General features: G+C 37.6%; 2 protein-coding genes across 2 annotated transcripts; one reads left to right on the top strand and one right to left on the bottom strand.

The window, feature by feature from the left end:
- The first annotated feature begins 817 nt into the window (after positions 1 to 817).
- LOC103450511 (uncharacterized) lies at positions 818 to 4279 on the top strand. The gene is made up of 2 exons (XM_008389875.4): positions 818 to 1764; positions 3697 to 4279. Exons 1-2 carry the CDS (start codon positions 1328 to 1330, stop codon positions 3932 to 3934), a joined length of 675 nt encoding a protein of 224 aa, XP_008388097.2. The 5' UTR covers positions 818 to 1327; the 3' UTR covers positions 3935 to 4279.
- A 4191-nt stretch (positions 4280 to 8470) lies between these two features.
- Positions 8471 to 13190, bottom strand: LOC103430401 (serine/threonine-protein kinase BSK6-like). The gene is made up of 9 exons (XM_029089623.2): positions 12655 to 13190; positions 12347 to 12567; positions 11968 to 12237; positions 11670 to 11775; positions 11212 to 11297; positions 10522 to 10710; positions 9501 to 9665; positions 9242 to 9355; positions 8471 to 8932 (listed from the first exon to the last, which is right to left on the bottom strand). The coding sequence occupies exons 1-9, from the start codon at positions 12734 to 12736 to the stop codon at positions 8690 to 8692; spliced, it is 1476 nt and encodes a 491-aa protein (XP_028945456.1). The 5' UTR covers positions 12737 to 13190; the 3' UTR covers positions 8471 to 8689.
- Between the last annotated feature and the right edge of the window lie 2181 nt (positions 13191 to 15371).

The following is a 15371-nucleotide window of genomic DNA, read 5'->3' as shown; positions in this document are numbered from 1 at the left end:
ATAAAGGGCATGAAGCCTATTATGAACTCAGGAAGTAATTGAGACCAAGCTCAAAGAAAACTGAGATAAAACTCAGACAAGAACCAAAATAAAAGAAAAAGGAAGAAGACTGAAAAAGGAGAAGGAAAATGAGGTGAGATGTTGTGAAAGGGAAGGGGCAGATGAGATGAGAGGGGAGGAAATGATGGAAAAGGCAAAGGAGAAGGAAGCAGGAGGAAAGAGGGATGGAGTAGCGGGCTACCGCCGACCCCGAGCAAGAGCAAGGGGCTGAACTTTGATCTAGGGTTGAGTTTTGGCAACAGCACAAAGAGTTTAGAGAAAGATCTTCTTCTACCCTTGTGTCGCCTATCGCAATTTCTTAAAATAAAATGCAAAAAATAAAAATATATAAAAGAAAAAACTTTTTAGCCAAAATTGATATTTGCTTAACTTCTCACTTTGATCCCTGAAATTTGAAATAATAGAAGTGGTCCTTAAGATTGTCCATCATTAATCATTTTAGTCATTCGATGAAAAATTATATTAAATAAGGATCAAAATTACCCTCAATATAATAAACAATAGACCAAATGATTTGACAACAATTGAGGGTATTTTGGTCATTTTATTCTCATTTTATGGAGATTTTGCTCTGAATGACCAAAATATTTGATTGTAGACAAAATTAGGGACCAATTCTATCAATTTCCAATCTCATGAACCAAAATGATGAGTTATGCAAACCTCAAAAATCATTTTAGCTAAAAAAACCAAAAAAAATTTAAACAAAATATGGAGCGTTCTAGTATAAAATTAGCAGAGCACCAAATATTCCACCAACTTTTTTTTTCCTTTTTTTTTTCCACTTATCATTGCTTTTTTCAAATTTGCAGTCTTCTTTATCAACGAAAATCTCTCTTCTGAAATAATCAGTGCACCCACTGCACGTTTTCTATATATCTCTCCCTCCTCCATGAGGGGACCTCAGTCCAAGTCTCCAAAGCATGACTCTTGGTCTCTGACACCTCTCTCTCTCTCTCTCTCTCTCTCTCTCTCTCTACACACCCTTCAATCTTGCAAGCCTAACCTGTGTCCTTAAACTGATTAAACTTTCTTCGGTGCATTTAATTTTGTTGGTAACAAATTTCCAGCATAAACAATCTTAATGGAGTCGATGTGCACCTAATCCAACAAAAACTACTTCCTTAAATCCTCAAATTCCATCAAATATTTCTTCAATTTAGTATTAGAAACACCCCAAGGCTCCAAACTTTATCTCTGAATGCTCTGTTCTTTGCCTTCCGGCAGAGATTCAGCTTCTGGGTTTTTGAAATTTTAACCTCCGAACATGTCCCAAGTCGATTTAGAGCAAGGGCCCCACCGCCGCTCCTTGTCCGGAAGCGCCGACGGCGGAAGCAGCGTCTGCTTCTCTGACGCAGACGACGGGTCGTGTTACTCTCAGTTCTTCTCGACCAATGGCGGCTCCTACGACGAGTACAATTTTGCGTTCGTCTCTGATCCTCAGATCGGCGTGGTGTCAGATTCTCGGAGAGCCTCGTCTGTTTCGGACAGTTCGGTCGAGGTTGTCGAAATTGAGATTGGAGTTCCGGAAATTAAGGTGCATTTGGATAGAGTAGAGAGAGATTGTCGGATTTGTCATCTGGGTTTGGAGAGTAACAGCCACGAATCCGGGGCTCCGATTGAATTGGGTTGTTCTTGCAAGGATGATTTGGCTGCTGCCCATAAGAACTGTGCTGATACGTGGTTCAAGATTAAGGGCAACAAGTGAGTTAATTTCTCTCTGTTTTTTTTTTTTTTTGTATATATTAAATTTCAAGTTCTTTCTGTAATGGCTATTTAACCAGCTTAGACGGAAGAGAGAATCGAACACAGAACCTCGGTATTTAGTTTGTAGCATTATGCCAAGCTTATATTTTATTTTTTTTATTTGATATAGTTTATGATTGTGATTACATTTGAATTAGGCCAATTGGTCTTATCAGTGTTCTCGCTCCTTGCGTTAAAAAGTCTCATTCCATAAATTAGATTAATTTAGAATATCTTCGTGTCGAAAAATGAGAGGATTATTATAAGATGGCAGACAAAGCAAAGGGAAAGGTAAAAGCATTGAAATGTGTCCTCCAAGTACTGCTTTGTCTTTTCTCCAAGTTTAGGAATCTCTGCTCCTCTGTGATTCTCTTTCGTTTTTAGACCATTTTCAACTTTGAAAGATAAAGTTTAAAAATTTAAGGCATAAAATTTTAGGTCATAAGTTAGAAATTGCTTTTCTCTTTTAACTTTTGTAGCTTAAAATTTTAGTCTGTGATAATTAAATAATAATTTTAGTTTAATCTTTTGTTTTCGGTTACTTTTTTTTAAAATAAAATTTATGTAGATTATCTTAATTTATTTTTATGAACATTTTAGTCCAAACATATTTAAATTCCAATTAGTAATTAAAAATGATATAAATACACAGGTATTTATAAAGTTTTAAGTTAAATTTGATTTAAATTATTTTAGACGTTAGATTTAATTTTGAACCGTCGAATTTTTTTTTTACTATTAGATTTGGCCTCATTTGATCATAGCTGTTAGATTATAAGTAAAAAACAAAAAATGGTTTGAAATATGACAGTTTTGTGGGTTCAGAATAATTTAAGTTAGGTTTAAATCCTGGGGGAAATCTAGCCCAGAGATATATTTTTTAGCCCATGGTTGAAGATGGTTTGGGGGGGGTTTAAAGCTTATATTTGAAGCTTTATCCCATGTGTTGGAGATGGTCTTATGAAAGTAGGAATATGACATCTTATTGATATTTCCATTAGATTTATTAATCTTTAGGGTTGTCTGCCTAAGCACTAAATAATTGATGATTTCCTATGTGTATATCCACATTTCCTATTCATCCACCATGCTTAGTGACAAATCACTTTTCGTATGCATATTTTGAGTATGATAGATGGAGAATTATTGGTCTAATGTTTCGAACTCAAAGTAATCGATCTTTTGACGGATTGCCATGTGTCGTTCATCATGAGAGTTTATACGAAGAGATTCTCACATGTCACTATTTCCCCATATGACAATCGTTCATTGGATGAGTCGTGCACTTTTTGAACAAACAACACAATCATGTATTGGACGGTGAAGCCACTGGGACTAAAACTTGGTTTCTTGAGAGAATCTCTCGATTATATATGTGTAGCAATGCCAGAATAGATGCTGACAGTAAGATGTGTGGTGGCATTGCCACTTTTAATCCCATCTGGCAGCCATTGTGTTAAATCTCGTTATTGCAATGTGCACATGTCCTGGTGATGCTCAGAGATTCCTTAGAGCCAGACATTGATATCCAAATCCTTAACAAATACATGGTGCAGATACTTCATATGAAACCTGATGATTTCGATGTTTGAATCTGATGAGATTTTATGAAATTTTATTGTTTATTTGTAAAAGCTGTGCAATATGATCTCACATATGTTGTGCGTCTTGTCAGTTGTTACACTCCTACCTTTTAGTCTTGAAACTTTTATCTCTCACAGAAATTTCACGACTGTTGAGTGGGGGTGTTAACTTCGCGGCCTGCCGACGTTGGTAGCAAAAAATGGGTCGTTCTTTTGGCCAATTTGTCTCGCTAAAAAGTAGAACTAGATTTTGCCCTTTGATTCTTGATTGTAGGTTTCAGAGTTTAATTTGTTTTCCACTTTCCAGGACCTGTGAGATATGCCAGGCAGTTGCACGCAACGTCATTGGGCCAAATGACATCGAGTTCACAGAGCAGTCGAACGAATCCAGTGCCGCCTCAGCAACAGCTTCAGTTGCCGCCCCAGGGCCGTCCACAGAGACTCAAAGTTTCTGGCACGGTCACCGCTTCCTCAACTTCCTCCTTGCCTGCATGGTATTTGCTTTTGTCATATCATGGCTCTTTCACTTCAACGTTCCGTCGTGAAATCCCGAGCAAAGTGTTGAGAAAAATTGGATAATCAAAAGGAAGAAAACAAGTGTAAAAGAAAGCTGCAGCGTTCATATAGATTAGTAGTAATACAGCATATGTTACCTCATGCCCACTTCTCTAGAGTGCTTCTTGTTCATAAGTCGCAGCGTTTATCGGGTCTTCTCTTCAAGGCTTTTTACATGTCAAAAAATGGGTATCCCTCGATCCTAACCTGAAATATAATTATATAAAATATATATTTCTTTTTTTTTTGGGTTTTGGCCGGAGGATGTGGTATTCTCTGAAGAGTAGGAAAATTGCTGAATTGAATTGTAAAATTGCTTCATTGTTCTTGGATCATACTACGTCCAACCACATCAGGTTCAACTACTATATATTACTCGGCATGTTTACTTACATGGTACGAACAAGTCATGAATTAGAGTATGAGATCAATCTATCGTTTCGTGGAGATTTGCTGCTTCGACCAACTCCAATGGTGGGCTAAAAGTCATATTTCCCCATTTATTCCCCCACCCTCCCAAACACCACCCAACCCATGCTAAAACATTGGGCTAAAAGCCAGATGCCAAAGCTGGGCCAAATATCCCCCCAAATTCTTCCCCCCCCCTTCCCCATGCGAGTGGACTCGCTAGCACTTGGGCCAGTCTCAGCCTACCCACACTCCAATGCGCCCCACGCGGTTGGCTAGCAAGGCTTTCCCGACAGGGATGGGCCCCGCTGTCAGCTGTGTGTCGGCCAACATCATCATCCCAACGGCTATAATTCTAATCCAAAGGCTGGGCTTTAAGGACCATTGGTTGATCCAACGGTCCAGATTCAAATTTAATTTTTTTAGAATATGTTATTTTAAAACACATTGAATCCAACGGCTGAGATTGAATATAATCAAATCTAACAGCCCAAATTTAAATCCAACGGCTAAAATAATTTAAAAAATTTTATTTAACTCAAAATTCACCCAAAAACTCTCTAAATACCTATGTATTTGTTCAAACATCCACACAAAACTCAATTTTCTCCTACAATTCTTCCAATTTATCTTTCTACCATTTCTTTCCATTTCCAAATTGTTCAACATGGCAAAAGAGCATATTAGAGGTCGTAATTGGACCTGTGAGGAAGATGTTGCAATAGCTATGCATTCTTCTATCACCCATTGATGAGATATTGAGGATTTTTAGGAAACTAAAACTCTTTAAAAGTTGAAAGATTGGTGAATATAGAGGATGATTGAAGCTTGATGTCACGCCCCAAAAACGGGCACATAACAATGCTACACCCTATTAGCAACGCAATACTATAGTGTTAAATTCCAACAATGTAGCACTACATTCCCAATAGGACATAAGGCTATTTAAGGGGAAGTAAAATAATTTATTTTTAAACAGAACAAAAGCGGAAATCATTTTGGTAAAACGAAGAATGAAATGGCAACGGAATTTGGATAAATTTTTACATCAAAGACGAAGTTTACAACTTACAACAAAACCAAAAAGTTTAGAGTAAGTAAACATACTAAACAAACTCTTAGGTACGATTTGGGGAGTACAAAGTGCTAAGTTTAGTTACAAAAGATTCCTTCAAGACGGAGGGGAATCAAGCATATGTACAAACAAAAACCTGTTGAAAGTCAATGAGTGATTAAGAAGTTGACAAGTAACAAACAACGCTTGTCCCGACTTTAGTCCAGATCATCTATTTGTAGGTGCACCGGTCTTGTAATAAAGTAGGGGAGAGCATCACAAACGTTCATCGCTCCCCCTCAGGGAATCCACCCCAGCTAGGTTTGAAAATAGTACACAACACTATATATACTATAGAAAAATGTTTGATGCACAACAAAAGCTTTAGTTTCAAAAATAGATTGTATGCTCACACAATTTCCTTTTAAAAAGAAAACAGGGATCCCTATAAATCGCTACATGCCTGATGACTGGTCCAATGACCAACTACCCCCTTACCTGGACCAACTCCGAACGAATATTCTTATGGTAAGGTGTAACGAGAGTGTCCCTTAATACTCTACCCTTAGATATCCAAGTACCTCTCCTAGAAAGGTAGTGGTACTAATCCCTTCGTAGTAACCCCTCCGGAGGTTTAGGGGATCGAAACCCAAGGCAGTCGCTATGCCCCTTTCACTCTCAAGTCATCAATTAATTTGTAGCATAAAACAACATGCATATCATGATATAAAACAAACCATTTTTCCTCATGGTTCTATCATAGCAAAATATATGCAACTTTCACAGGCATTCGTATATTTACATATACATACATTCACAAAATTTCATAACTAGGGTAAGTGAAGATCCCCCTACTTGGTCTCCAAGCCAAGCAAGCAATATTCCTCACCAATATCTCGATTCCAAAGCTAAAACGAAGATCCACGTTACTACTGTAATAGCTAGGCTCCAACTACTTAAGCAAGCTCCTTGATCACTTCTAATTCAATGTATTTCTTCCACCCTAATTTTTTTCTAATTTATCTCTCTATGTTTATACTTATGTAAATATATACATTCTCTTTTTTTTTCCTCTCTATCTATCCTTCCCTTCGTTGCCTGCACTGCATGCTTTGCATGCCATTTAAACTCGGTAGTAAATATCAACCAGTCTCTCCGTTTTAAAATGGAGGGAATCCTATTTATACTATACGGAGTCAGTTACTAAACTAGTAACCAAGAAAAAGAAAATAATAGAAAATACATAGTCGGCTATAGGTGTACTTAAAGGGTTCGGTTCTTATCTCATTGGAAAGTAAAAGGTTCAACCCAAATAAAGGATTAATGATGTGCAGCCACCTAAGGCTATTTGAAGTCACGTCCAGGTTATAGCTTCCCTTAGTTAACAACTAGGGTGCTTATTAGGCACTTCTAGCATAGTCTAGGGAAAAGGTTAAAAAGATAACCAATTTATAGGTTAGCACCTTACGTGCTCTAATTCCCCACTTTGTTGCTTTCTTTGTGGAGAGAGTCTAGCACGTGGCACTTAAAACATGTGGCAAGGCAAGTGCCTCTCAAGTGTTCTCAAGGTGGCTATCAATTGCATGGCTAATATAGAGCACACATCCATTGATAGGTTAACATAGTCAGCACCTAAAGTGCTTAGGGTGAATGCCACATCCCAAATGTAGCTTTACACCTTCTCTTAACATCACCCATGTCATTAACTCTAGTCAACAATACTCACCAACTTGAGTGCTTACGAGCTCATAATAATCTTTGAACTCAAGTAAAATTATCACCCATTTAAAATGAACTATAACTCGTAAAATTCGAAAACACTCCAAAATTTATAACAACACTTTCTAATTACCTTAAAATTTCGGGGTCTCACACTTGAAAAGTTATGTGATCAACTAATATTGGACATATGTTTATACAGAGGATGATTGATGAAAGTTGAACGGTTGGTGAAAGTTGAAAGTTTGGTATTGAACGGTTGGTGAATTGAAAATTTGGTGTTGAATGGTTGGTGAATTGAAAGTTAGCTCAGGGTTGAAAGATTGGTGAAAGTTGAAGGCTTGCTTTATGGAAAATTTAGTGATTTTTCAATATTTATCGGAATTTAAATATTTTTAGATTAAAATGTTCATAAAATTAATTTACGATAGTCTACATATTTATTTTTTTTAAATTAAATCAAGAAAAAAATAGTCTAAGTTCATTCTTTAATAATCACAGGCTAAAATTTTAGACCAGAAGGGTTGGAGCAGAAAAATTGTTTTTGGGCTAAAAGATAAATTTTCCGGACTAAAAATTTTGGCTTTTAGCCCAACCATTGGAGTTGGTCTTAGCGCGAGAGCCGCTCAATTTGTGTCAAAAGAGACTCGGGCTGATTTGGTATTGCTGTGCTTTGAAAAAAAGCTGCTGTGAGAATAAGCGGCTGTGAAATAAAGCCAGTAGAGTGTTTGGTAAACTTTTTTGTGAAAGTGCTTTTGGAAAAAAAAATCAGGATGATAGTGTGTCTTTTCATTAAAGGAGCACTGTAACTCCGTGTGCTTTGAAAAAACTGGCTTTTTTTCAAAGCAGCAAATAGCAGCTTCAGCTTTTCCTTTGATTTTCAGCTTATTCTCACAGCAGCTTCCAAAATAAGCCTTTTTTTTTCAGTTTACCAAACACAAAAATGACCCTCAGCTTTTTTTCACAGTGGCTTTTTTTAAAATCACCTCAATCCCAAACAGGGCCTCAGACCCTTGTTACTTGAAGTTCACGAATCCGCTCTTGTAATGGATAAACCTCAGCATGCTCGTAGTTACGTCAATGCTTAACAAATTGGACGTCTCGATGTTGTCCTCGTAACGGAGAATACACTGCACGCTCCTGGTTGCGCCGGCAATCGACCGGTGGTGTTCTCAAATTGAGAAAAGGAATCGGCTTTTGATTCCATAATGCTGAAGTAGGAAAGGCGAATAGTGCCGGCCCCTCGATCACATTTTAACACAGAACCAACTTCTTCTTTGATCCATATGTGTTAGTAAGCACATGAGAACTCAGGAATTGAAATGTTTTTGTAAATGCAGGAAAGTCGAGAATCAAAATAATTCCAATAATCGTTAAAATACCCAAATTATCAAAACCAAGAGAATAATCTTCCGAAAATCCTGAATTGAATGAAGCAAGCAAAGCTTAAAGCCTTAAGAATTAGATACAAGACTAAACAAAATACTACGAATAAAAGCGTCTCCGGGATGTTAACGGAGGAAAAGAAGGAAAGAAAAAAAGAAAAATTATTAGGCTATACACTTCAAGTTTTGTTCTTTTTGGCTTCCAAATTTGTGCCATCTTTGAGTGTTTCTTGTGCATCATTGTCCATGCCAAGGCTGAACAGGCAAGCTGCTTGAAGATATAAAGCCGCCGGCCACTCTGGAGAAACCACCTGGGCTTGCATAGCGTCCCCAAGAGCTTCTTGTGCCATATCACTCATCAGGTAAGAGAGGCAGCGCCGAGCATACACCGTGGGTGATACCATGGTCCCGCCCTCAATGAACTACAAATGACACCAGACGAGGGTGGAAACATAAATCAGCCAATGCTAGTCTCCTGATCTTTCTCAATAGCATTGCAAATAAGAGAAAACTGTTTGACAATTTATATCATATGATCGACAGTTTACGTACAGAAACAGTGCAGAAATGAACAAAATCTGACACTGCTATCAGATTCTGAGGCTTACTAAACTGTTTGTGAGCATTCTTGAAAAATAAAATATAAAATCCAGGTACGGGTAAATTTTTGAACGTGGCGATGTCTTTAAGTTAGGCAAACGGTTTAAAATTATTCCCGAACAGAAACTCACTTCCGTATAGGAATCAATCGCAGTTGTAAAGTCTTTAGCTCGAAAAGCAGAATCTCCACTCTTCTTAGAATTCAAAGTCTCCTGCATTTGATTAGTCCACAGCTGGAAAGAAAGCTGCAGGGCCAAATATCTCGAGCAAAATTAGCAGTACGGAGAATAATTATATTTTTAAAAAAAAAGCACTTGTTGCTGATCAAACTTCACACACAATCTTTCTGTCAAATATCACAGTTAAAAAAATCCAAGTACTGGAACAAACCTCATTAGCAATCCCCTCATCATCCTTGTATCCATTCTTTTCCAATATTTCATGTATGGCAGTGAGATCCATTCTCAAACAAGCTTCTCCAAAAGGTGTTAATGCCAATGGCTGCGTTGAGGATGCGGTTTCATGTGCAATACCCATCAAAACATGTGACGCAACCTGTTTGAAAACTATGACAAATTATACTCTTCTCAAGCAAACTTATAGCTGTTAAATGGCAGGCTAGTATTAAGCAATGCCATGTCCACAACTGATGAGGGGAAAAGTAAATTTCACTTTAAGCATAAAAAGAGCACGTCAAAGTGGGTAAAAACGTGAAAGGCTTAGGGATTGCGATCTATTACAATGGTACCAGAGACGATACAAGTTTAGAAAAATATAAACCCAATTCATGTCTAGGACTCTAGGTTAATTAAGCATGTGAAATATCTCAGCTATACACGTCAGATATTACAATGCATCTTTCCCAAAGTCGGGGCAAACGACTCTAACCTATACCTGGCTTGTTTATACAAGTAAGTTCAAGGTAGTTTCTTGTGTATCACCCATGATTTTCAGACGTTGTCAATGTTTTTCTCACATTTCACATAATAACGTAGACACGTGTTAGGTCCAACTTCTTACTATATGAAATCAAATTGGGATACTATTAAACTGATTTGACCAATAGATTTTCGGATTAAAGAGAGAAGGAATATAGACGGTGTGCAGAGATGGTTGGTTGCAATATAACAGATAACCACGGTGACAGTGATAGCCGGTACTAGCTAACTAATTAGTAAAAACCATCAATTGGTGGCTCTGATATCATGTTAGAATAGATACGCAAAAGAAAGAAAAGAGGAAATAATGGATGTTGTGAGCAAGTAATAATGTACGTACTAGGGAAAGCCCAGTTATATGTTTGAGGGGTGTAGAGCATTATGAGGAAAAAGTAAGAATCTAGACCTAATATTTGTACCGGATTATGTGAAATATGTGAGATACACTGTAACAATAATGATAGAATCCTTACCTCTGTTTCTTTCTGAAGTGACATGAGAGCAGTGACTAGGGACTTTGCATTTGGCCGCTCACGAGCTTCATATTGCAGACAACGGGAAGCTAAGCGTACTAACTCAGTTCCGTCATCGTTGGAGAAATTACCCTCCAAAGCAGAATCCATTAACATCAGGAAATTCTTTCCGCGAATTAGATCTAGCGCCTTCAAACAAGACATGCAAAAATGGTCACCCCTAATTCATTAGGAGTCATAAAACAGAAGGGTCCTATGGGTGTTAATAACGGTCAGCTTTCATCAGTTTACAAGTACTACTTCTGCAATCACCAAGGGCCAACATTTGAAGCAAAAAAGTATTAACGGTAGGAGCATGAAACTGCTTACCAGTATTATTACCAAACACCAAGCGACAAAAGAATCTATAACTACTAGGGACCAAATGAAACAAAGAAAACGATATTTATCAATGTATTGGAATTGTTTAGTTGAGACCAAACGTTTAGATTTCTTTACTCTCTCTTTTACCAAACACAGTGCATATTTATGCAAAGATTCTGCAACCCTATATTGCTATTAGGCATCCAAAGAAACTCATGTATTAATTTTCATTCCAACAGAGAATTTTATTTTTTTTGTCCCATAATCCCCCACTACTATATATATCGTGAAACGTCATTTGTAAAGAAAAATCACCATAGAACTCACATGGCTGGGGGGAATATGTTTGCCACTTAGAAGATCAAGCAACAATGTTCCAAAGCTGTAAATTACACTTTCTTGCGTCACTCTACCTGCCAACCAAAACACATGTACACTTACGAAGTTCTAGTACCTTTTGATCATATTAAAAGCTTGAAACCCAATGGAATTCGTAATTTAATGGAAAGGGGAAAAAACAGATCAAATATACAACCTTGCATCATTCTAACGTCAAATTATACTGAAAGAGATTGATGAAACCCTTATTCTTATAAAGAATAAAGCTGGCACAAAAAGCATTAACTTTTCAATACAAAAATCCCCAATTCAGTAAATTGATTCCTCAAATTCGAATTCAGTTCTAAGCAAATGGGTCTTCACAGCGGTGTCTATGACTAAATTCAAAAGCACAATGTCTCTAATACTTTCTAAAACCGAAAGCTTTTTGATCAAAGTGATCATACCTGTCCTGAGGTACTCAGGAGGAGTGAAAGCCAAGTTTGTACTGTAACTCTTGCCATCCCTGCTATTCTTCATGAGGCCAAAGCATGACAGCCTGGGATTACCATCCTGTGTACCAAATCAAAAACCCAAATGGTAAATAATAAAAACAGATAAACCCGCGATTCGCAACCTCGCGGGAAGTCTTTGTGTTGCATTCCCTTCTACTCGATTATAACAAAAAAAACAAACAAACAAACAAACAGATTAACCCCCAAAAAATTCAATCCAATTCGAAAAACAGAAGACTTTATAACCTACCTGATCAAACAAAACCCTGTAGGCATTGAGATCATGGTACAAGGCACGACCTTTGCTGCTGCAATAGTCGAGAGCCTGAGCCAGATACAGCGCCACCCTCAGCCTCATCGCCCACCTCATCGGCTGGCTCTCCCAGTGGAACAAGTGCTTCGCCAGCGTCTCGTGCGCCATGAACTCCGCCACCAGCAGCCGCTCATCCCCTTCGCAGCAGCATCCGATCAGATTCGCCAGCCTCTCGCTCCTCAGGTTCCCCACCGACCTCGCCTCCTCCTGCAAACAAAAAAGATTCAATCTTTCCTTATTTTTTGAGAAAACAAAAATCTGGGACTGAGATTTATCGAAATGCTGAAAAATGGAGGGAGGGTTGAGTTTGACGGACGAGGAATTGGCGATTGTCGGGCCAGGCGAGCTTGTTGAATCGCTTGACGGCTATTAAGCGGCCGTTGTCAAGCTTTCCCCTGTAGACAACGTTCGGAGCTTTTTCTCCGTGCTCGGAGACGATGTTGTCGGAGGAGAAGCCGGACGTGGAGGCTTTCAGTTGGTCGAGGCTGTACTCCGTGAAGGCCGGCCATATGCTTTTGTCGCTTTTGCCCCCATTGTCTGCAGCAAAACAGTGACCGAATGGTCCGAATCACACCCAGAAGCTCAAAAAACAAAAATGGAAAACAGAGAAGAAGGGTTGGTTACCCAGTTCGGAGGATTCGAGGTCGGAGGGTTTAAGGTGGGAGTGGAACCAGCAGAGGGAGAATCTGGAGCAGCGGGCTCCCATTTGAGATCCAGCAGTGGAGAGCGAGTGTGGGAGTGGGAAAGTCAGATGATCAGACGGTGGACATCAATCAGAGAGAAACAGAGGAAAACAGAGGAGGTTGCAGTTTTTAAATCTTCATAGTTCAGAGAGTAAAGTTCTGGATCCAAAGCTGATTCATTTCTCAGGAGCTTTCAGTCCAAGTAGCTGCTCCCAGCAAGTTCAGTGTTAACAAAGTAAATATAAAAAATCAAATTAAATTCTTAATTAGTGTTTAAGATTATTATTATTGTTAAATTGTTAATTAATTAGTGTTATTGTTTGGATTTGATGGGAGGCCATTGGGAGGTGGTAATCAGTGTGAATGTGTGTCTCTCACGTCTGGTGTGTGAGTGTCAGACTTTCAGAGAGTGTGAGTGACTCTGTTTTATGTTGCAAAATATGCAAATTTGAAAAGGAAAGGGCCTTTTTCTTCTGCAAAGTCATGATCTTTTTCCCTCTCTTCTCTTTTCTTTTTTCCAAGGGAGTGGATTAGTGTTAGTGGTCAAATCAATGGCCGTTTTGCTTTGTTAATTTAATGGGGTCAACAAAGTCAAACAAACTAATGAATGAGTTGGTGTATAAAAAACTTTCTTTTGATTAATTACTCCTACGTTTGCTAATCCATAATCAATTTGAGAGCAATTGAGTTAAGAAGGAATTAGAATTTGTTTCGAATATAAGTTGTTTACTAAACTGTTCGAAATCAAAGTAAGAATAATGTTGATTTCATAGAAACTATTTACCAAATACCTCTAAATTAAAATTAAAATCAGTATAATTACGTGGCCCATGTTCTGAATAAATTAATTTATGTGATAGTTAATAACTTTTAACTTCCATAGCAACATATACTTATAAATTACTATGAATACACCCTAGGCACACTTTAATTTCTCTAACTGCTTTTGTTTAGGCCATCATCTCCAAACTACTATAAATACACCATGGGCAAACTTCGCATTTTATAAAATATGTGGGGTATAATTGGTAAAAATCATACATTCCCACCTCCTATCAAGGAATTCAATTCCTCCAAAAAACAAAAGGAAGTTTGAATTCCATATTTTATGTGGGCCCCACACAGTCTAATTTCTCAATATCTTAATAAACACAAGAATGATCCGTAATTAGAATTAGACTTCTTATTCTCATTCCGATTACGGATGCGTAAAAACGCCCTAATATCTCTCTTAATCTTAGAATACGTGACTAGATTAGCTCTCGCACCGAATGTGACCTGTTTTAAATAAGATAGAACTAAACTTGAACAATATTTATGATTTTGTAAACGGCACGTACACAATAAGGTGGTCGTACACCGCTACTTAAGTTTTTCAGATATTCAAGATTGGATTTTATCTTTTGTTCAGTCCCCATCAGTTTATACACGTTATATGATCTCCCCACTTTCTTTCACAAATTGACAAGTAGGGTCCCATCTCAGGGAGGCCATTATCCTGTTACAAAATGTTGACAAACAAAGGAATTGATGGTAGTTGGTGGTGACAATCTTGGCATTAAACAAAACTTTATCCACAGTTATGATGCGTGACAACGTTGGCCTAATTGGTCTTTCTTTATGCTTAAAAGATGATGACTTTTAATTTTAATGGTAGAGATATTCCATCAATACAATGCCTTGTTGTATCATGATTACGGGTAATTAATTTGTTAATACAATTACTAATACTGCTATCAGAAGTCGTGTTTGCGATCTTAACGTCTATGCGCCAATATTTACTGATCTTTACATAACATAAAGTGGTCATGCGAGAAAATCTGTTATATAATCAATTGTATACGATAATGTGTGTATTAAAGACAAAGTAGATTGCAAAATAGTGGCTTCTTGTATTATGAATAAGGGTAATTAATTTGTTAATGCAATTAAGGCTCACTATATTTTCTACTCTGAACATGACAAAGGAGGGTCCTTCGAGAAAACCTCTCAAATTGTTGACATTATACCTAATACTGATATACGCAGGCCACGTGTTTGCAATCTCAACCTCTTGCTCGTTATATTTGATGATTTTTACATGATGGAGGCTGATCAAGCAAAGAAAATATGCCCAGTCATTCATTGGATATAGTTTCTTTTATTGTGACACGTATATTTGAGAGAGAGATACGCTCGTTACAAGACAAGAAAGAAAAACAAAAGTTGTACCTTGACTAGGTTCCTTTGGCTTTTGGAAGGGTGGCAATTCCAAATTATAGAAGGAGAATCGTTTTTAACTTTTTACCCGTCTTCAGATTGTAGCAATAGAAAGTCCGATGTTGGGTAAAATTGGCTATGCACGTTGTGCCCAAACAAGCAACTTTTCATTGTTACTTAACAGTTTTTTAACTTACTTGTTTTAGAGAATTAGGACTCCCATATTAGACCGGGAAATTGATTGTGCTACCAATAATATAGGAAGCAAACTTTTACAATAGGTCGGAAAATTTAAGTGATACGAGAGTGAATCTCATGAGTGTAATACTTATACAATATTGTAGATGGGGTCCTGTATTTAATATATAAAACTCATCAGTATCAAACTCACACCACTAAAACAATAGTGTAATACAAATTAAATTCACGATGGCTAATTCTTACGTATGGTATCACATT

This window comes from Malus domestica, chromosome 12 (assembly GCF_042453785.1).
Source record: "Malus domestica chromosome 12, GDT2T_hap1".
In the NCBI taxonomy this organism is placed as follows: domain Eukaryota; kingdom Viridiplantae; phylum Streptophyta; class Magnoliopsida; order Rosales; family Rosaceae; genus Malus; species Malus domestica.
Note: the sequence above shows the minus strand (reverse complement) of the source record. Positions and strands in the feature narration are given on the sequence as shown.